Below are 23,754 nucleotides of genomic sequence, written 5' to 3' on the forward strand. Positions count from 1 at the left end.
TATATATATATATATATATATATTTTTACTTTAGACAAGGCCAAGTTTATTCTTATATTAAGTAACCCTTAGAACAATCACACATTAATATAATAAGGACTTACGTTACATAATAAGGAATACTATTTCAGTAGAGGAAACACAAATAAGGAAGTTAAGGAAAAGGAGAATAATAATTTAGAATGAACAAAAATTAAGCTCATTCTGTCAAAAGTATGGAATAATTCTTTATGGATCCCTGTAAGTGAGACTAGACAGCAAGTAACACTTTACCTAATTTTCTGATCAGTTTAGAGCTTTTCATGGAGTGTTCTAGAAGTCTTCCGAGTTGAATTGTGAATGAGGTATACTGAGAGTGTGTAGAGTGAGGGGAAGTGTTTCATGCTGTATACATATATGGTGCTTAAAGTCAGGGAAGGTTTTAGAAAATATTAACAAATGGCCTAAAGAGTATTCAGTTAATTCTGCCAAATACAGGGTGAATAATATGCAGGAATTCATTTTGGTCAAATGGATATCCTAGATTGAGATCAACTCTTTTCAAGTTGCTTGCAGATGTATTTCACAAAAGTTATATATTTTTAAATTGACAAAAATTGTATATGTTAATGGTGTACAAGGAAATTCTTTTTTTTAAAAAAAGATCCTTTGATATATGTATATACTGTGCAATGGCTAAATTGAGCTAATTAACATATGCAATACCGCATATACTATTTTTTTGTAGTAACAATGCTTAGAATCTACTTTTTCTCTCTCTTTTCTTTACTTTGCCAAAAGGTGCATGTGCTTGCCAGAGAGAGAAAGAGAGAGAGAAAACATCTCCCATGAGGCACAGTCACACTGCAATCCCTTCTCCATTTATCCCTCTCTTCAGGATTTTGGGTACACACACATGCACCTGGTGTTTTTTTAAGCTGTCAGGTCTGGGACTTGAACTGTGCAGTGAGTTATGTGAGATCTGGCTCGTTAACCACAAAGCCATGGGCTAGCCCCCAAATCTACTTTCTTTTAGCAATTTTCAAGTATATAATACTTTGTTGTTAATTATAATACTAATATACTATAGATCTCTTGAATTCATTCCTCCTGTCTAAATAAAATTTCATATTCTTTTATCTACAGCTCCCCAATTCCATTCCTCTGATTCTATCCCCAGCTCTTGGTAACCTCCATTCTACTCTCTGCTTCTAAGCAGTCATCTTTTTAAAATTCCTCACATAAGTGAGATCATGTGGTATTTGTCTTTCTGTTCCTGGCTTATTTCACTTAACATAACATTCTCCAGTTTCATCTATATTGTTGCAAATAATGTCTTTTTAAAAGCTGGATAGTATCCTCATATATATATATACATATACACACACACACACCACATTTTCTTATCCATTCACCTGGTGATGTACACTTGGGTTGATTCCATATTGTGGCTATGAACAGTGCTGTCTCAAACATGGGAGTGCAGATACCTTTTTGACATGCTGATATAAATTCTTTTGAAAATATACTCAGAAGTGGGATTGCTGGGTCATATGGTAGTTCTATTTTTAAAGTTTTTGGGAGCTTCCATACATTCTCCATAATGACTACACTAATTTACAGTTCTACCAACAGTGTACTGGGAAAAACCTGGAGATTTCAAAATCATACCCAAGCCAGAATAGCATCTGTAAGAGAAAGGACTATGGAGAAAGGTTGAGGACAGGTGTAAGACCAAGGGTCAGAATGCTTCTTCCATGATGCTACCAACAAGGAAAAGGAGCAGCAGTCACCCTGCGTGCACCCTCAAGGATTCTGATAAGAAAGTAATTTTTTTAGTTCTACAAAATGTTATGTATGTTTGTTTTGAGACTCGCAGCATTTATTTCTCTCTCTCTAGAACTCTGAACATCTCTCAGCTTACTCCCCAACAATAAAGGAGAGGCTGAAACTTGAGAAACAGATCAAATAGGAAGTGAATGGTTATAGAAATAGTAAGAATAAGGACATTTATTATTATATTTTAAGAAATTTCAGCACAATCAGCTATCCATTCATCGTTAAGTTGGTAAATGTTGAGATAAGGCAGTTTCCAATGGAGTCACAGAATTTAAGACCACAGTGACATAGTAGAAGAAACACAAAGCAGGAATTGAAGATTCAATCAAGGTAGAAAATTGGAGCCATAAGTATAAAAGAAGGGTACATTTCCCTAACTTACTCGAGAGTTCCTAAAGATAAGATTGATGCTAGAAGTGTACATTCCCTACCCTATACATAGAATGAGGTTATCTCAGCAAACCTGAGGGTTCAGGGACCTCTTTGAGAGAAGGAGATGGTTTTTCAGGCAAAGGGCCTAGATGTGCAATTGCTTCAGAACTTTTAAGTTGTGCTGTGTGATTGAAGTGAAGTATGAGCAGAGAAATGGCAAGGAGGCTGGAAAGTTTACTGTGGTAAAGTCGTGAAAACAAATGGAGAGTCTTTGAGAGAGAGAAAACAGAATGGACTGGAAGGAAGCATGACTGGTAGTAGGGAGGTTAGTGAGAGGCTACTACAGTCATGCAGGCAATAGATGGTATATTTTTTCTTTGTTCATAATAGGGCATGTGTGTGTGCACGAGAGAGAAAGAGAAAGAAGCGAAGCACCCTCCACAGATTCCGGTCACACCACTGTCCCCTCCAGCTCTCTAGCTCTCTGAGTACTTGCATGCATGCCCAGCATGTTCCAGGCTGACTAGGCTTGGGGTCTGAATTACAGTCGCCATGTGGGATCCAGCTTCTCTTGGATAGCTCATTACTGTTGCACCACAGAGCTGGGCCCAGGTTGCCTGTTTATAGGCAGAGAGGAGAGAGACAGATGAAATTAATTATGTCAAAAGGAATTATTAAAGAACTGATTCCTTAAGAGGTAGGTGATGATGAGGTCAAGAACAGTAAATTTGGAAGAGTTGTGAAGAATCTCTTTAATTAAAAAGACTAAAGAAAATGGGTATGAGTGAACAGGAAGAGATGACAGATTGGAGATAATAGAAAACAAGAAATATTTTAAATGCATGGGTGCATATTATTGCTTTAAAAATCATGATTTCAGAAACATACTGGTTTAGTGTTTCAGCTCCTACTTTCAGTTGGACTTAGCAGAGGAAGCCCAGTGTGTACTCCCTTCTTCACCCTTGTATTCCTGGTGCCTATGATAGTGCCTGGAAATACGCTGTGACCAACACATTTTTTGGTTGCGTAAATCAATACACGGTCTTTTTAATTCAAAGTCAGAGGTGTACAGAGACCATCTAGCCATATTGCTAAAGAATTATAACAAGAGAAACTATCCTCCACTGCAGTTAGATAATTTTTTTGAATAACAAAGAAGGTAAAAGAAATGAAAAAGTAGTTTTATAACACAGGACCAGTGGGTAAGTCACATGCTAAACTCAGCAAAGAATAACAAAAATTTCAATGAACAAACAAACAAGCAAACAAGTCAACCAACCCCAAACTATCTCCCCTTGTCCCATGTCTCTCCTTAATACTGTTTTTATTTTCTTGTTATTGGCCAGAAGGCATGTCCACTCACTGGAAAGAGATAGAGACACACGAGAAAAATGGAAAGTGAGAAAGCGCATCCCCATGAGGCATGCTTACGCAGTAATCCCTTCTCCCTCTTTTTGGGATTTGTGCATGCATGCATACTCAGCCGATGTGTTTTTTCAAGCTACTATGTCTGGAACTCAACCCACACAGTCGGCTATGTGGGATCCTGCTGCTTTAACTACCAGGCTACAGGCTGGCCCTCCAGATAAAATCTTTTTCTTTCTTTCTTCTTTTTTTTTCAAATAACTATCTAATTTATTATTATCATTTTTAATGTGATCAAAGAGAGAGAGAGGGAAAGTGGAAAAGCAAATTGCCAAGTCCAGGGCTCCAGCGTGGCTGACCATGTGAGAGTCCAGCGCCTTAGCCACCATGCCACCTGCTGGCCCCTCGGGTACAGTCTTAACAAATCATCTCTTTTCTTCATCTTTTAGGTCTCTGAAAGGAGAATGTGGGCCATGTACCGGTCATTGGAATTACCTGTGAGCTTGCTAGAAATACAGAATCCCAGAATTCACCCTAGACTTGAATTAAAATATGCACTTTTATTTATTTTATCTTTAGGTTTTTGCCACAGGGCATGTGCACTCACTGGAGAGAGACAGAGAGAAAGAGAGGGTAAGTGAGAAATCACCCCCTCCTCCATTCTTCTCACCGGATTTTGGGTATAAATGCACACACACCCAGAGACATTTTCAAGTCACGAGGTCTGAGATTTGAACTGTGGTCGGCCATGTGGGAATCGAGTGCCTTAACCACCATCTGCTGGCCCCCAAATTTGCATTTTAAGAAGACATCTGGGTAACACACACACTTTCAAGTTTTAGAAGCACTGTTCGAGGTGTTAAAAGATAAGGCTCATTTCTGAGGCTTTTACACACAGGCTAACAAAAATATGTTGAAATATTCACTGTATAAGCTAAATAGCATGACTGAATGTGTAAAAGAAATAAAATATAGTAAAAAACTATACCTCTAATAAGACAATAGAATTACTGAAAATAACACTTTACCATTAAATGTCAAATGAGGCATCAGCTTCTTCCTTTCTCCTTCTGTGAGCTCAATCCCCTCACTTGCCAGAAAATTGTCTAGGTTCTGGACATCAATCACCTCTCCTTAGAAAAGGTGAGAAATAGATAGCAGAAATAGAACTATTTACAAAGGCTGAAGAACGTTATCTATGCTTACATATACCATCACCCATGTAGACCCTTGATTAATAGGAGGGTTAGAAAAAAAATGACATGTTTTTATTCTGGTTCAGAGAATCAGAAGGTGGTTACAAGGAAGACGGTATACCAGGAGTTAGGAACTGACTGGAGGGTTGTTGCCAAACCCATAGCAAATTAAGCTACACATAGGAACTTTGATTTGATTTTTTTCTTTTCCTTTTAGCTCACCTAAAAACTCAAGTTTTTTTTTCTACAGGCCAGTTTTTAAATTAAAAAAAAATTTTTTTTGAGAGGTTTTTGCTATAGGGCGCGTGCGCTTGCCAGACAGACAGAGAGAGACAGAGAGACAGAAAGCAAGCAATCACCCCCCCACGGGAGATGGCCACGTTGCAATCCCTTCTCCTCCATTCTCCTCTTGGGATCTTGGGCACGCACGCACATGTGTCCATAAATTTTAAATTTTTTGAAGAATTATTTTATTTAACTTTATTTATTTATTTAATTTATTTTAATTTGACCAGAGAGGGACAGAGAGAGAGAGAGAAAAAAAAATGAAAAAGCAAGCTGCCAGGTCCAGGACTTGAACTGTGGTCAGTCATGTGGGAATCCAGTTCCTTAACCACCACACCACCTGCCGGCCTCTTATATTTTTATTTGTTTCAAAATACTGGGTCGTCAGAAAAGTCATGAGGCACTTTTGCATGGAAAAAATATATTATGACTTTTCTGTTCCCAATATATTTGCTTTTCTGGTTATTGTATGTTCTAATAATATGTTCATCTTAACAAAATCAGAATGATTTTCTTCTATTCAAAAAATAATGTAACAGCATTGAAGATTAATGTAAAAGGGAAAATAAATATAATTTTAACTTCCAGCCACTAAAACCAACTGTAGTTTTTCATATTCCATTCTGGTCTTTGACAATAAGACTATATTTTTACAATGTACAAATCTAATATACACACAATTTTGTATTATGTTTTTCTAACCTAAAGTCATTCCTTCATAAACAATTTTCCAAGTTGCCAGATAATCTTCAACACATGATATCATATTAATCTGGTGAGATAATTCTAATCTGTTTAAATTTTCTCATCACTGTGAGAATGTCCATCTTTAGGCAGAGATTTTATTTCTTTTATTCAGTAAAATTATTTCCACAAGAGCAATTTCTCAGTTAATGAAGAAAAGAGTATGAATAGTCCTGTCGTTCTTGATATCTGTTACTATATCAAAGAGCTTTCATGGAGAAATTTTCAGAGATTATTACAGGCATAAATATATATATATGGATTAGTTAATGATTACTCAAGTTCAGCAGCACCCACAAAAATAGAACTTATGTTATACAAAAGAATTCAAATATTTATGAAAGGAAGACATTTTTCTCTACTATTAATAGCAAAGTAGTGAGATGCTATTTATAACACCTTTCCACTATAGCTTGTAACTCACCCATGATGTAACTAACAGCATCCATCAGATCATTCAGATCAACTGTTCTATCACCTATAAGGCAAGGAAAATATATTTCAGAATTAGATAAGTTGATGTTACTCAGAGTCAAAAATTTTATGCTGTATTAAGTTCTAAAATCATGAAAATCCATTACTCATTTTCCTAAGGAGTCTATGGACTCATGCTTAGAGACAACTGTGTTATCATTGAAACAAAGAAAGCTTTCAGTCTAGAATAAATCATTACTGTATATTCCTTTTTTTCTTTTAGAGATGACCAGAATGGTCTAAATTAAAAAACAATTGTAGGCCAGCCTTGTTGTCTAGTGGTTAAGGGAGTCAGATCCTACATGGCCTATATAGTTTGAATCCTGGTCCTGGCAGTTTGAAAAACACAGTAGACACATGTGCATGCCCCAGACCCTGAGAGGATGGAGAAATGGAGACAGGATTGTGGCATGGCCCATTGAAGGGTGCTTTCTCTCACTCTCTCTGTCTTTTTCTGGCAAGTGCATGAAGGCTTTGGCAATTAAAAATAATTAAGTAAGGGACCAGCAGTTAGCATAATGGCTATGTCGCTGGACTCCCATGTAGTCGACCGTGGTTCGTGTCCTGGACCCGGTGACTTAAAACTCATGCCAGGCGTGTGTGCGTGCATGCCGAAGATCCCAAGAGGAGAATGGAGGAGAAGGGATTGCAGTGTGACCATCCCCCCTGGTGGGTGATTTCTTGCTTTCTGTCTCTCTGTCTCTCTCTGTCTGGCGAGCGCATGCACCCTATAGCAAAAAAACCTCTCAAAAAAAATAAAATAAAGAAGTGATTGGTTACAATAACATGCAGGGAGATAAGATAAATAAACCCAACTCTACATATATACATACATATATTTTTTTCAATTGAGAGAGATTTTTGCTATAGGGTGCATGCGCTCGCCAGACAGAGAGAGACAGAGAGACAGAAAGCAAGAAATCACCCACCAGGGGGGATGGTCACACTGCAATCCCTTCTCCTCCATTCTCCTCTTGGGATTTTGGGCATGTGCGCACACATGCCTGGCATGAGTTTAAGCCACAAGGGTCTGGGACTCAAACTGTGGTCAACTACATGGGAGTCTAGCGACAAAACCATTATGCCAACTGTGGGTCCCCATATAAATTTTTTTAGAGAGATTTTTGCTATAGGGCATGTGCACTTGCCAGGGAGACAAAGAGAGACAGAGAGACATAAAGCAAGAAATTATTCCTGGAGAAGCTGGACATGCCGCAATCCCTTCTCCTCCATTTTCCTCTCAGGATGTTGGGCATGCACACACATGTACCTGGTGTGAGTTTTAAGCCACTGGGGCTGGGACTTGAATAATGGTCAACTATGTGTGAGTCCAGTGATGTAACTATTTTGCCATCTGCTGGTCCCGACCCTACATATTTTTATTTGGTCAGTTAATCAATTGCTCCATATTTATGGAGCACCTTCTACGTGTGAGAAACTTTGCTGGGCTTTGGAGATAAGTCAGTAATCAAGCTACTCTCAAGCAGTGTACAAAATAGTGGAGGAAGACTGACAATAAACATAAACGGAAAGGATCATCTGAGGTACTGTTAGAATGCTATCAAAGACAATAGGGCACTATAATGAAGGATGGGATTGCTTAGACAAGGAGATTAGGAAAGGCCTTTCTGAGAAGGGTTGAGGCTTGAATATTAAGAGGGTAGCCATGTTAACAATTAGAGAAGAGGGACCAGCAGATGATATAATGGCTATGTCTCTGGACTCCCACGTAGTCGACCATGGTTTGAGTCTTGGCCCTGGTAGCTTAAACTCAAGTTAGGCATGTGTGTGTGCATCCCTCAAGTCTCCAGAGGAGACTGGAGGAGAAGGGATTGCAGCATGGCCATCACCCAGAGGGTGATTTTTTGCTTTCTGGCTCTGTCTCTCTGGTGAGTACACGTGCCCTATAGCAAAAGTCTCTCTCTCTCAAAGAAAAAAAAAGTTAGCAAAGAAACACTCCAAGTAGAAAAGAGTATGTATAATATTTTTGAGATGCAATTTGATTAAAAGATATAGAGAAGGCCCTTGTGACAGGGGCCAAATCATGCAGATCTGCGTGCCATGATGATAAAGTTTAGATTTTATTTTGTTTGCATGGAATGTTATTGGAAGCCTTGAAGAAGCTCATTTCAGCCACAGCTTGGGAGACTAAGGGGCCTGTGTTTCGGTTCCTGGGCCAACCCGAACATGCTGAGCACAAGTGTGTATGCTTATAATTCTAATTGGGAGTCCATGTCAGGAGGATTGTGACATCGTGAGACCCTGTTAAAAATATCTACCTCTGGGGACTAGCAGATGACATAATGGTTACATTGCTGGACTTCCACATTGCTGACCGTGGTTTGAGTCCTGGACCCAGTGGCTTAAAATTGACACTGGGGACATGTGCATGTATGCCCAAAGTCCTGAGAACAGAACGGAAGAGAAGGGATTTAGTCATGACCATCCCCCCTGGGGAGTGATTTCTCACTTTCTGTCTCTCTGGCAAGTACACGCACACGCACACACCCTATAGCAAAAATCTCTCAAACAAACAAACAAACCTATCTCTGTCTCTCCCCCCTATCTTTCTCTCATTTAAAAAAGAAAAAAATGCAGAAAAAAGGAACAATATTACTTCAGCTAGTGTGTGCATGATGAGGAAATGGAAGGAATGGAGACTAGGTAGGAGACTCAGGCCCAGAAAACATGATGGTCACTTGTCTATGGCTGCAGCCGTGGAGATGGTGATAGGTAAATGGATTCAGGGTGTATTTTTCATTTGGAGCTCTAGATTTGAATGTGGATATGAGGGAAAGAAAAATCAAAGATGAAATCTAGTCTCCCCCCTCACCCCGTAGTCAACAGAGCAGACAGAATGTCTTTACTGAGATGGAGTGGGCTTGACACTTTTTAGGGGAATTAATCAGTATCTTCATTAAGTTGGTAATGCACTTTAGAAACCCAAGTGGAGATATCAAACAGCACTTTTTTTTTTTGACATATCCTAAGGGAGACTGAGCTAAAAGTATAAATTTATTCTGTCACTTTAGAGAAGGTGTCTAAGCCAGTGAAACTAAATGCAGTTTTCTAGAAAGAAGCTATAGATAAAACAAACCAAAAAACAGCCAAGGGGCTATCCCTAGAGCACTTCATTAGTCGGAGATGAGTCATAAAAGGGCAAGAAGAGTCAGAAAAGGAAACTGAGAGGGAGCTGTCAGTGAGAGAAGAAGATAAACAGGTAAATATTGGGCATCAAAAGTCTGCAGGAAGAAACATTTCAGTGAAGAGAGGGTAGTTAAATCAAATGCTGCCAAAATGTCAAGTAAAATAAGAATGAAGAATTGACTACGATCTTGACAAGAGGTAGGTCATCGATAATATTATTTATTTATTGTTAGAAGATACATACACTTGCCAGAAAGAAAGAGTGAAAGAGAGAGAGAGAGAGAGAGAGAGCGAGAGTGAGCGCACACTCCAATGGGGTGTGGTCACGCTACACTCTCTTCTCCATTTCTCCATCCTACTAGGATTGGGGGCAAGCATGCATGTGCAGCTGGCATTGTTTTCAAACTGTGGAGGCCAGGATTCAGAACGGGGTCCACCATGTGCTTTAACCACAGTGTTGTGGAGCCAGATCATTAAAAAAAATTTTTTTTTTCATTTATGATAAAACTAGGGGCATGAGAGAAAGAGAAAGAGAAGAGCATCTTCCACAGGACCTTGTCACATGGTGGTTCTCTTCCTCTAGTCCTTCAGACTGTCAGAACTTGGGTACTGGCATATATACTTTTTGTGTTTCAGACTGACATGGCGGTGGTGGTTGTTGAATAATGAAAAAATGGTAGGGTCAAAGGCACGAAGGTCTCCACATGACTGGAGAGTGGCCGGACTTCTACATTCTGTCACAGTGATGTGACAGATGTGTTGATTCACACTTTCCCCTAGGTAACAAAAGTAGAATATAAACTTCATCAAGAACAGAAAAAAACTCTGGATTGGCTACAGCAAAAACCTTTTCTGTTCAATTTTTTAAAAAGAATTATTCATTTTAATTATTTATCTATTATTACTATTTTTTCAATTTGACCAGAGAGAGAGAAAGGGAAAGTGAGAAAGCAAGCCGTGAAGTCCAGGACTCACACTGTGGTGGCCCATGTGGGAGTCCAGGGCCTTAACTATCACACCACCTGCTGGACCTCTGTTTAATTTTAATAAAATAAAAAAATCAGTACCTGCTATTCAGAAGGAAACAAATAGTGAACCTATAGAGCTCATAGCTCTACTTCCATTTGTTCTGGGGGTGTGGATTTGTGTGTGTGTGTGTGTTTTAATAGCTTCCGGCCATACTTTTCCATGCAAAAATGCATCATGACTTTTCCGACAACCCAGTATTTGCCTGGACTGTCCAACTTTGCTTATGTATTGGTAGCATCAGTTACTACTTTGTTGGTGTCCTGGTTACAAAGTGGCATAGATTTTGAGTGTGCTTCCAGAATTTCCCTCTTAAACTCAATTATTTTAGTGGGCACTTTTACAGAATAAAGTTTTTTCAGGGATTCCTACATTGTGTTATCATAGATAGGTCTGCATAGTAAGTGAACTGGAAGGATAAAGGTTAGAGAGTAGTATATGAAATTGACACTTTAGAGGTGATGACGTATTAGGCGAGGAAAAGGTCTAGGTTATTACTGTGTGTGGTAGCTACGGTGGATAGGAGGAAAAGATGGTTGAAGTTTAGGGGGTCCAAAACAGGAAGGGGCTCAAGGGTGTCTATGGATAACTTGTATCAGGAGTTCTTAACCTGGGGTCAACAGACCCTCTATTGATAGAATTCAGGGGTCCTAAAGCTTGAATGGCAAAAATACATCTTTATTTTCACTGACCAGTACCTAAGGTTGGCATTTTCTTCAATTACTAATGTAGGTAACAAACCATGGTAGTAGTAGCAGAACCTGTGATTTTGTTGCTAATGCAACAAAGACATTTTCATATCACACACTACAGTTGTTAACATTGAAATGTTACTTATGTTTACAGCTACTTAATAATGTTAATTATTTGACCTGCCACAAGGACTTGCTAAACGTTTTAGTAAATACTAATAATTTACATTTTAATTGACAATGATAATCTATGATAATTGACATTGTTTCTTTGTATTTCTATATATTTTATCTTATGCATTTAAAAACACACTCAGAAGTGGTTTATTCTTCAGATGTTCCAAGGGGTCCATGGCACAATAGTTGAAAGCTCCGGATCTATGTGGAAAATATTAAAGTGCCTAAGAGTAAAGGTAAGAGTGGTGCCAGCAGGTGGCATGGTGGTGAAGGCTATCCCAGATCTGGCGACTTGAAAATCATGCTGGATGCATGTGTTTATGGGCCTAAAATCCCAGGAGGAAAATAGAGAAGAGATCCCAGCATGGTTATTCTTCTCACTGTCTCTCTTTGTCTCTCCCCAGCCAACCCTGAAAGCAAAAATCTTAAAAAAAAAAAAAAAGAATAATGGGGGCCGGCAGATGGCGTGGTCGTTGAGGGCACTGGATTCCCACATGGGCGACTACAGTTTGAGTCCTTGACCTGGTGGCTTGTTTCTTACTTTCTCTCTCTCTCTCTCTCTGGTAAATTAAAATAAAAATGTATAAATAAATAAAGTTAAATAAATAATTCTTTAAAAAAAAGAATAAGAATAGGAGTAATTGAGAAGAAAGACAGTAAGCCTAATACTTTTCTGTAAATGTTTTAAATTTCATCTTGCCTAATTTATTTATATAAAAATCATAATTGAGAGTCCAGCAGTTGGCATAATGGCTATGTCGCTGGACTCCCATGTAGTCAACCATGGTTCGAGTCCCAGACCCAGTGGCTTAAACTCACGCTGGGCACATGTGTGTGCACACCCAAGATCCCGAGAGGAGAATGGAGAAGGGATTGCAGCGTGGCCATCCCCCCGGGGGGTGATTTCTCGCTTTCTGTCTCTCTGTCTCTCTCTGTCGTTCTGGTGAGCACACACGCACCCTATAGCAAAAACCTCTCCCCCCAAAAAATCATAATTGATAAGCAAATATTTACTGTTAGAATTGATAACTTTAAAAATATTCTCAAAACAGGCAAAATTGGTTCACAGATCTAGAATTTTTTTCTTCTGCTGTTCAACATCTTTTCCACCTTTTCCATGATTAACACAACTACCATCATTATTACTAACGTTTGCTGAGTATTTTAGACTGCATTACATGTTTCACATGCATTATCTATATTAGTTTCAGAACAAAAGTGATCATAGAGAATTATTTGGTTTAACTCTCCATTTTACATACAAAGAAACTAAGATTAAGGAGTATGAAATTACTTATCAGCAAGTTTGTGGAAGAACAGGGACCAGGACTCATCACAAAGAAAGTTTGTGCATTACAGATGAGGAACACAGCCTAGATTTCCCAGGAAAAAGAGATTTTTTTTTTTTTTTTTTTTGCCGGATGACTTTCCCAGTAGGACGTGGACCAATGCCAACTCTCATTGATATATATCAGTGAATCTCTTCCCCATTTTATCAAAAGAAATAGATAGTATTAATTTTTTAGCATTATTTTATTTAACTTTATTTACTTATTAAATTTGACCAGCGTGAGAGAGAGGGAAAGTGAGAAAGCAAGACACCAAGTCCAGGACTTGAATTGTGGTTGGCCATGTGGGAGTCTAGCACCCTCAACCACCATGCCACCTTCTGGCCCCAATATTATCAATCATTTTAACTTTTGCCAATCCAGTGAGTGAAAACAGTTCTGTTTGCTGTTTTATTTAGTACTTTCATGGTCACTGGTGAGGTTAAGCATGCTTTCATATGCTATTGGGCATTAACACTGCAGTTTCTCTTTTTATGAATTACTTATTTGTATATTTGCCGGTTATTCTTCTCTCAATATGCTTCTCCTCAATGCATGAGGGCTTTTACTACCTCAAGAGTATCAGCTCTTGGTCTTGGAACCATCCTTCCTTAGTTCATCATCTGGCTTTTCATTTTCTTAATTTTTCTTTTAAATATTCTTTTCAGTTCATTTTTTTAAAGTTTATTTCTTCTATGAGTAAGAGAGACAGAGAGACACAGAGAGAGACAGAGAGAACCCACTGGGTTTTGATGCTATGATTCACCCCAGGCTTTCAACTAGCCCTGGATCAAGTGTACACTCAGTGTATTCAGGGAGATTCCCAGATTTGAACCAGGAACATTCCCATGTGGGATTCCTTACAGAGCATTACGCTTTATCACTGCACCACAGACTCACCCTGCTGTCCACCAACTGGCCCTTGGAGTCATTCTTCTTCAGCCCCCTAAGTGTGTGGCATTCTTTGGCATGGCTGAGTCCTACAAATAGTGTCCTTGACATGTCCTTTTTTTTTTTTTTAAAAAAAAGAGAGATTCTTGCTATAGGGTGTGCGTGCTCACCAGAAAGAAAGAGATAGAGAGATAGAAAGTGAGAAATCACCCTATGGGGGGATGACCACGCTGCAATCCCTTCTCCTCCAGTCTCCTCTCAGGATTTTGAGCATGCACACACATGTGCCCAGTGTGCGTTTGAAGTTGCTCAGGCCGGGACTAGAAATGTGGTCGGCTATGTGAGAGTCCCTTGATGTAACCATTAGCCATCTGCTGGTCCCGACATATTTTTTCAAAAGTATTTTTGAAGATTGTGTTTCTTCATGAATCAGGATTAAGTCTTTTCTATTCACTTTCGTTTCCTTATGATAGCAAAAAAGTTACTTCCTGCAGTTCTAATAGAAGGGCTCACTGTTTCTCTGAAGAGCACAGTGATAGCCGCAACACTCACCATCCGCTGAGAGTTGGTTCTTTAGTTCTTCAAGTTCCTCATCCTTGATTCTAATTCCCATATTTTCCAAAATATTTTCCACTTTTTTGATTTTGACCCTTGGCCCTTAGGAAGAAAGACATAGTTAAGAGTGAAAAATGCTAATCATGGTCATATATCAAATACCCCCAATTGGAGGGTAAAGCACAATAGCACAAGAAACCCTATTAATGTGTGTCATGGTCACTGGTGAGGTTAAGCATGCTTTCATATGCTATTGGGCATTAACACTGCAGTTTCTCTTTTTATGAATTACTTATTTGTATATTTGCCGGTTATTCTTCTCTCAATATGCTTCTCCTCAATGCATGAGGGCTTTTACTACCTCAAGAGTATCAGCTCTTGGTCTTGGAACCATCCTTCCTTAGTTCATCATCTGGCTTTTCATTTTCTTAATTTTTCTTTTAAATATTCTTTTCAGTTCATTTTTTTAAAGTTTATTTCTTCTATGAGTAAGAGAGACAGAGAGACACAGAGAGAGACAGAGAGAACCCACTGGGTTTTGATGCTATGATTCACCCCAGGCTTTCAACTAGCCCTGGATCAAGTGTACACTCAGTGTATTCAGGGAGATTCCCAGATTTGAACCAGGAACATTCCCATGTGGGATTCCTTACAGAGCATTACGCTTTATCACTGCACCACAGACTCACCCTGCTGTCCACCAACTGGCCCTTGGAGTCATTCTTCTTCAGCCCCCTAAGTGTGTGGCATTCTTTGGCATGGCTGAGTCCTACAAATAGTGTCCTTGACATGTCCTTTTTTTTTTTTTAAAAAAAAAGAGAGATTCTTGCTATAGGGTGTGCGTGCTCACCAGAAAGAAAGAGATAGAGAGATAGAAAGTGAGAAATCACCCTATGGGGGGATGACCACGCTGCAATCCCTTCTCCTCCAGTCTCCTCTCAGGATTTTGAGCATGCACACACATGTGCCCAGTGTGCGTTTGAAGTTGCTCAGGCCGGGACTAGAAATGTGGTCGGCTATGTGAGAGTCCCTTGATGTAACCATTAGCCATCTGCTGGTCCCGACATATCCTTTCAAAAGTATTTTTGAAGATTGTGTTTCTTCATGAATCAGGATTAAGTCTTTTCTATTCACTTTCGTTTCCTTATGATAGCAAAAAAGTTACTTCCTGCAGTTCTAATAGAAGGGCTCACTGTTTCTCTGAAGAGCACAGTGATAGCCGCAACACTCACCATCCGCTGAGAGTTGGTTCTTTAGTTCTTCAAGTTCCTCATCCTTGATTCTAATTCCCATATTTTCCAAAATATTTTCCACTTTTTTGATTTTGACCCTTGGCCCTTAGGAAGAAAGACATAGTTAAGAGTGAAAAATGCTAATCATGGTCATATATCAAATACCCCCAATTGGAGGGTAAAGCACAATAGCACAAGAAACCCTATTAATGTGTGTGTGTGTGTGTGTGTGTGTGTGTCTCCCTCCAGGTTTAGCTATGTCTGTTAGAAGTAAGAAAAACTTAAGGAAGATAAACACTGAATGGCTAATAGTATTTACATTTAGGAGAGGGATTAGATTGATGACAGGTAGAGGGACTCATTTCTTTTTTATTTTTCCAAAGGGTGCATGTACTTGCCAGAGGAAGACCGACAGACAGACATGCACACACATCAGAGAAAGCACTCCTCAGTGGACGGTGGTTGTGCTGTGATCTCTTTACTTCCATTTCTCCACCCAGAAATTGAGGCACACCCATGTATGTAACTGTCATGTCTTTCAAGCTGCTGGGGCTAGAACTCAAACTAAGTGGCAGACCATGTGGGATCCAGCACCCTTTTTCTTGTGAGAGGTTTTTGCTATAGGGTGCATGCACTCACCAAAAAGACAGAGAGAGACAGAGAGCCAGAAAATGAGAAATCCCAAACCAGGGGGTATGGTCACACCACAACCCCTTCTCCTCCACTCTCCTCTTGGGATCTTGGGCACACATGCACATGCGTTTGGCGTGAGTTTAAGCCATGGGGTTCTGGGCTTGAACTGCGGTTGACTACATGGGAGTCCAGTGACATAGCCATTATGCCAACTGCTGATCCCAAGGGATCCAGCACTCTTAACCAACAGACCATGGGACTAGCCCACTTTTACTACCTTATTTCAATTTTTTTGAGAGGTTTTTGCTATAGGGCGTGTGTGCTCGCCAGAAAGACAGAGAGAGACAGAGAGACAGAAAGCAAGAAATCCCCCCCCAGGGGGAGACGGACACACTGCAATCCCTTCTCCTCCTTATCCTCTTGGGATCTTGGGCACACACACGCCTGGCACGAGTTTAAGCTACTGGGTCTGGGACTCGAACCATGGTCAACTATATGGGAGTCCAGCGACAGAACAATTATGCTAACTGCTGGTCCCTCTTTATTTTAATTTTCTAAGTAGTCAGAGTTGGATACTTTTCTTATTTTTTGTATTTGAAATTTTTTCCAATTTTAAATTAAATTTTCTAATTGGTGATTAAAAGAATAATTACACAGAAAAAATGAAAATATAATATTTCTTTTAATACTGACCCAGGAGCTCTGCTTCAGTATTCCCTGAAACAGCAATAGAGAGGAGTAGACATGGCTAATGATTCACAGTTGGGACAACTAATCTATATAAACCTAGCCAGAAAACTGTTAGAAACTTCCCACAATATGATACTTTATATCCCAGAAAATAAATGTACCCAAAGAAGAATGGTAAGTTGTAAGTCATAATAATAATTGGCAGGAAACAAGTTAGAATATTTAAAAGAAAAATGCTAAACATAAAAAGTTTCCCCCATAGGGCACACATGCTCTCCAGAGAGAGACAGCCAGAAGGAAAGTGAGGAATCACCTCCCAGGGGGGTTGGCCACGTTGCAATCCCTTCTCCTCCATTTTCTGCCTGGATTTTGGGCATGAACTTACCACGCCAAGCATGATTTTCAAGCCACTAGACTCAATCCACAGTCAGTCTTGTGGGAGTCCAGCACCTTAATCACCATGTCACCTGGTGACCCCAGTGTAAGAACTTATTTTTTCCAAGAATTATTTTATTTAACTTTATTTATTTACTTATTTTTAAAATTTGACCAGAGAGGGATAGAGTGAGAGAGAAAGTGAGAAAGCAAGCCGCCAGGTCCAGGACTCGAACTGCAATCAGTCATGTGGAAGTCCAGCACCCTTAACAACCATACTACCTACCAGCCACAACATAAGAACCCTTTATTTTTTAAAGAATTATTTGATTGGGAACCAGCAGTTAGTGTAATGGCTATGTCGCTGGACTCCCACGTAGTTGACCGTGGTTCGCGTCCCGGACCCGGTGGCTTAAAACTCATGCCAGGTGCGTGTGTGTGCATGCCCAAGATCCCAGGGGGAGAATGGAGGCAAAGGGATTGCGGCGTGACCATCCCCTCTGGGGGGTGATTTCTCACTTTCTGTCTCTATGTCTCTCTATCTGGTAAGTGCACGTGCCCTAAAGCGAAAACCTCTCCAAAAAAAAAAAAAAAGAATTATTTGATTTAAAATTATTTATTTATTTTAATTTGACCAGAGAGGGACAGAGTGAGATAGAGAGAGCAAGAGAGAGAGAGAGAGAGAGAGCGAGAGTGAGAGAGAGAAAGCAAGCCGCCAGGTCCAGGACTTGAACCATAGTCAGCCATGTGGGAGTCCAGTGCCCTTAACCACCACACCACCTGCCGACCTCTCAACATAAGAACTTTTTACTGGTCCTTTTACCTTGCTTCTTACTCACCATTGAGGGCCTTTACAGCTTTTAGCAACCTCTTCTTATACACCTTTCCACCATCTGTAAGACAAGATCTGATTTAGAGTAGAGCTTATGATGGGAAGATGAACAGAAATAGCACAGACAACACAATATTCATAGCTTCAGGGGGAAAAACTTTCAATTTGTTTGGAAGTTTATTTTATCTTATCCTCAAGTAAAAATGAAACTAAAGACAAAATTTTCACTCTTCTAAATCTATTCAAGGGTTGGATTAAAAAAAGTATTTCCTTATTTCTCTCCCTTTTCCCCCTTCTCTTATCCCCTGGTTTCTCTTCTCTCTCTGGGCATGATTTAGATTAGGCAGTGTTCTCAGGGCAACAGGATAAGTCAGCCTTGATGGTGGGAGAGTGGGAGACTAATGAGAGATGTTGCCACCTTTCAGTACTAAAATGCAAGTGACATGGACAGGCAACAAGATTTCTTCTTGTGTGAAAATTGTGTTTTCTAAATGGGGTTTAATGGACATATACATGTATAAATTGAGAAGTTCTCACACACAAGCCCCTAAACCTGGACTTTAAAGGATGTGTTAAATACTCACTGTGAACTGGCAGAGTTTTCAGCAGCGTCTCCTGTTCCTTGTCGGTGAGTACCAGCCCCATTTTCCTCAGCTCATTGCCTAGACTGCTGACATTCATCTCCTCTCCTGTGGAAAGATGAGATATGTTCACAGGTAAAAACTTTAGAAATGGACAAATGATTTCAAATTATGAAAAAGATTGCCAATGTGGCACTATTGTTAATTAAAAGAGCAAATTTATGATGAAACTTGTTAAGTTACTTAGAGTCAAAGGACGTATGGATGTGTAGTTCAAGTCAGAAACAGACTTTATACTGTTTACTAAAGGGAAAAAAAAAAGCTTGGGACTAGGAGATGGCATAAAGTTTAAGTTGCTGGAATCCCACGTAAATTGACTACAGGTCAAGTCCCGGACAGAGCAGCTTAAAACTCACGCCAGGCATGGGTGCGTGTGTGCCCAAAATCCCGAGAGAAAAATGGAGAAGGAGGGATTGTGGCATAGCCACCCCCTGCCCTAGAGATGATTTCTCTCTTTCTGTCTCTCCGATGAGTGCATGTACCTTATCGCAAAAATCTCTCTTAAAGAAAAGAAAGAGAAAGAGAAAAGTTCATATTATTCTAAATACAAGCCAAGAGCCACATTACCTAAATTATGGGGTCTTTTGATAAATAGCCATATTTCCTGGCTAGAATATAAAACCTTTACTTTGAGGTTGGATAGTGTTGATTTGCATTTTGGTTATTTGAGAAATGAACAAACGGGAAAACATTATTGTCCCAAACCACACAATATAGATCATGTATACATGGGAAGCCCTAAATCAAATAATAAGATTATGTACATTTAAACATGAAATTTGTAGGGGTGTCAACCTAGCATGTAAGTAAAAAGCTGAAGAGAAAACTACTGTACAGAAACATCTTGAGCCAGTTGGCAGCATGGTGGTTGAAGTGACTAGATCCCAGTTGACTGGCTATACGGTTCAGGCCCCAAATCTGCTGCCTCGAAGGGCAGGCTGGGTGCATGTGTGCATGTGCCCAAAATCTCAAGAGGAGACTGGAGGAGAGGGGTTTGCTGCATGAACATCTCCCCTGCTGGGTGCTTTCTCACTTTCCCTCTCTCTTTCTTTCTCTAGTGAGCACACATGCCCTGTAGCAAAATAAAAAAAAAAAATCTTAATTATTTTCTTTGTGAAGCATAAAGGTCTTAGTTAATAATAAATACCCTTTGACCATGTCTTACTCACCTGTAAAAGCTTTTGCTTCATCCATCACCACATTCAAATCAACCATTTCATTCTCTGTAAGAAAAGATCATTCAGGCACAGAACAAATCTTAGACTTAAAAAAATAATATGAAAAATTTAACTTATAAAGGGTTGTGATCCTGCTATTTCTTTTCTTTTTCTTTTCTTTCTTTCTTTCTTTCTTTTTTTATATATGATCAGTTATTTAATTAGGTTCTTGGCACAGAATTTAGAACACCAATTTGTGAGGATAGACTCCATTTGTAAGGGCAAACACGGATCGCAGATAGCCCTGGAACTGAGGAACGGCTTTGATTTTTGGTAAAATTTGAGTCCACAGCTTTCTGATCAACCTTGTGCTGCTCTGAATCTCGAATTTCTCCTTCTCTGTGTCATATCTCACCTTCCTGGTGTCCGGGCTTCCATAGTTTCTTTTTCCTGAAGTAAGCATTGGTAAGGTGCTTTGGGATTTTTACTTTGCTAATATCAATTTTCATGGCGGTGGCAATGACAAATTTCTGGTGTGTTCTATGCAGGGGAACGCAATTGAGAACCAGTGTTCCAGTTACAGGTAGCAAGCCACTGCTCAGCTGCTTCAGGAAAACCACTCTCTTGCCTCTGTGGCGTCCAGTGAGGATGATCAGAATGGTCCCGGGAGTGATGCTGACTCGCAGCTTTCTCACATGCTGACTGAAGGCTTTATTTTATTTATTTTTTCTTTTCTGTGGCTCAATAGCTTTCACGGCACATCTTCAGTAGGACAGTAGGATGGTACCTCGGCATTTTGTGCAGTTTAACCACCTGGATATCACCATTCTTGTCTCCACCAAATGGTTTTGCGATAGTCGCCAAGAACCTTTTTTTTCCTTTTAGATCCTGGATTTAGTGGCCGAGTGTTTCCTCTTGTACATGGCCTTCCAGGAATACATGGCAGACTAGGAGTATCTGCCGATGCCCTGGACTAGGACAGGGTTTCGACTGCATTGGGGCTTCCCCTTCTTGGGCTTTTTAGCCTTGGAGTCACCCTTTTTAACCTTGCCACTTGCATCAGCCTTCTTGGCTTCAGGTTTCTTCTCCTTAGTATTCTGCTTTGCAGTTTTTCACCTGCCATCTTGAATAGTGGGAAAGAGGATTCTGCTATTTCAATGATTTTTTACCTGGCAACTCTTAACTCAAAATAAGCAAGAAACAAAAGTGAAAAATAAGATATAAACTTTAAAAATGTGTGTGTGTGTGTGTCCTGCATTCTAAACAGGGCCTTGCTATGTTGTGATCCTACCTCAGCCTCATGAGCAGCTTCCTGCACCTGGCTAAGATGTAAATTTGAAGTAAACATACATTTAATTAACACCATTTTCTATAGAGTATCTAAGAGTAGTCAATGAATTATCTTAGAGATGAAGTAAGGTAACAGTAGTGACTTTTAATAAGCCTCTCCATTTCTCCAGGCCCTTAAAAGGAGCATACTTCAAAAGACATAAATTGAGGGACCAGCAGTTGGCATAATGGCTACGTTGCTGGACTCCCATGTAGTCGGCCGCAGTTTGAGTCCCAGACCTGGTGACTTAAACTCACGCCAGGCGTGTGTGCGTGAGTGCCCAAGATTCCAAGATGAGAATGAAGGAGAAGAGACTGTGGCATGGCCATCCTCCCTGGGGGGTGAGTTCTCACTTTCTGTTTCTCTGTCTCTGTCTTTCTGATGAGCACATGCACCCTATAGCAAAAACCTCTCAAAACAAAACAAAAACAAAAACAAACATACATTGAAATGAAAATAAGAAGTCATTTATTTACATAAGCAGCTAACTCTTAAACCATAACAGCTGCCATGGTCTGCATGCCATCATCTCGGTACGCCATCATCTCACCCTCTGAATTTTGCTTACATTGTCTACCTCCACCACCAAACTGTAAGCTATCTGAGAGTAGGGACCATGCCTTAATTTTCTTCACACTTTCAGGTGTAGATTCAGTGTTTGTGCTAGCGAGATGAATGAAACAGTCTCAAAGGTATAGAAATAGTCATACTGTTGGATTAGAAAGAAATATTCTGTCTTTTTTTTTTTTTTTAAATCAAGGAGACTGAGACAAAGATGGCATAATGGTCACATGGCTGGACTCCTGCATAGTTGACCATGGTTTGAATGTGGGACCCAGTGGCTTAAAACTCATGCCAGGCATTTGTGCCCATGTGCCCAAAATCCTGAGAGGGGAATGGAGGAGAAGTGACTGTGGCATAGCCATTCCCCCTTCGGGGTGATTTTTTGCTTTCTGTCTCTGTCTCTCTGTCTCTCCAATGAGAGCACACATTCTATAGCAAAAAATCTCTCTTAAAAAAATCAAGGAGACTAAAAAATACATTTGTAATATTATCTTTTCTGGTAGGAAGCATTTTGAGACCCTCTAGCTAACTTGTGGAGACAGTATCAATTAAAAACCTAATTTATGTGACCAGCAGTTGGCGTAATGGCTTTGTCGCTGGACTCTCATGTAGTCGACTGCAGTTAGAGCTCTGGACCCGGTGGCTTAAACTCACGCCAGGTGCGTGTGTGTGCGTGCCCAAGATCCTGAGAGAAGAATGGAGGAGAAGAGATTGTGGCATGGCCATCCCCTGGGAGCTGATTTTTCACTTTCTTTCTCTGTCTGTCTCTGTCTTTCAGGTGAGTGCACGCGCCCTATAGCAAAAACCTCTCAAAAAAACCCCTAGCCTATAATTTATGGTTATGTTTTTCATCTTATAAAGAGTGGTCAGACAAAATTATGAATAATCACCAATGTTATTAAAGCCAGGAAGAGTTAGATTTTAAACTTCAGGCTAGGCCAAACTGTTTGGGCTAGTTGCTTGTAAGGGTAGCACGAAAGAGGCCTGCTGGTTGTGCAGTGGCCTACCTTAGCTGTGCCTGCCGATCACGAGTTGAGAATACAACATTGAATTAGGGGAAAACTATTCGCTTCATTTGGGTTTCCATGTGCTGGCTTGACTGAAATATGTGCTGACTCTCTGATGGAAGCTTATTTTTCATCAGGTTTTTAATGAGGAAGCGCCTGGCTCTGGGTTTGAATCCCATGGCTTATCTCTTAGCAACCTCTTCCTAATGAATTATTGTAGCATTGCCTCTTTGACATTTTTGTTCAACTAAATGAGTCTTCTTGAGTCATTAATGTATATTTATCTTATTTGACAAAAAGTATACACAGGAAATAAAAAAAGAAAATATATGAAGCAAATATGGAAAAATGGTAACATCTTAAATTTGGGGCAAGTGGACACACAGTGCTTGTTATATTATTTGTTTTTATGTATGCTTGAAATATTTGATCAGTTTTTCAAAGAGATTTAAAAAGAGGTTTTACTTGCATAAGCTCTCCTTCAGAAACCCTAAAATTCCTCTTTGGTACAGTGGTGTCTGAGATACTTACCATCAATTGGCAGATGGTTTAGTAGGTCTTCATGTTCCTCTTTCCCGAGCTCAATTCCCATGTTTTTCATAAGAGCTTCCAGGTTACTGACTTTGATTTTTTTCCCTTAGAATATAAGAGAATAGAAATAAGAAGTGCAGGGGCCGGCAGGTGGTGTGGTAGTTAAGGTTCTGGACTCCCACATGGCCAGCCACAGTTTGAGTCCCACGCCTGGCAGCTTGCTTTCTCACTTTCCTTCTCTTGGTCTGCCTCTCTCTGGTGAATGCATGTGCACTACAGCAAACAAAATAATAACAATAATAAGTAAAATGAAATAAATAATTTAGAAAAGAAAGAAGTGCAAATATTTCTAAGAAGTGGAAGATGCTAACTTTGAGCATGCATCCACCCTAAGTGGAAAGTGAAACATATTGGCCATTTAAGTGAGCCCAGATGGTCAGTGTTAAAGTCAACAATAGAAAATTATTCCTCAACACTGAGCTGTAACTTTCAATTCAAGTAATTGTAGGGTTTTTAAAAAATTAGACCAATATGACAACTTATAATAGAGATAGACAATATAAATGAAAGCAAAACTTCAAACTTGCCACAGTGACATATTAATAACAATGACTTTCTCAAATATTGTTATATCCAAACAAGGATGGTAGTTTATGATGCATCGTTTAGAATCAGTAAGCTAGTGGAATGAT

General features: G+C 39.7%; 1 protein-coding gene across 1 annotated transcript in view; it reads right to left on the reverse strand.

The window, feature by feature from the left end:
* Positions 1-23,754, reverse strand: part of EFCAB3 (EF-hand calcium binding domain 3) — a 119,139-nt gene that overhangs the window by 68,094 nt on the left and 27,291 nt on the right. Inside the window, exons 11-17 of the mRNA XM_006159101.3 lie at positions 23,063-23,167; positions 19,643-19,696; positions 18,417-18,521; positions 17,840-17,893; positions 15,303-15,407; positions 6,205-6,258; positions 4,584-4,688 (exon numbers count right to left, since the gene is read on the reverse strand). Of these exons, the coding sequence (XP_006159163.1) occupies positions 4,584-4,688; positions 6,205-6,258; positions 15,303-15,407; positions 17,840-17,893; positions 18,417-18,521; positions 19,643-19,696; positions 23,063-23,167 (582 nt within the window). The remainder of the gene's footprint in view (positions 1-4,583; positions 4,689-6,204; positions 6,259-15,302; positions 15,408-17,839; positions 17,894-18,416; positions 18,522-19,642; positions 19,697-23,062; positions 23,168-23,754) is intronic.

Source organism: Tupaia chinensis, unplaced genomic scaffold (genome assembly GCF_000334495.1).
Source record: "Tupaia chinensis unplaced genomic scaffold, TupChi_1.0 Scaffold000624_1, whole genome shotgun sequence".
NCBI lineage: Eukaryota > Metazoa > Chordata > Mammalia > Scandentia > Tupaiidae > Tupaia > Tupaia belangeri.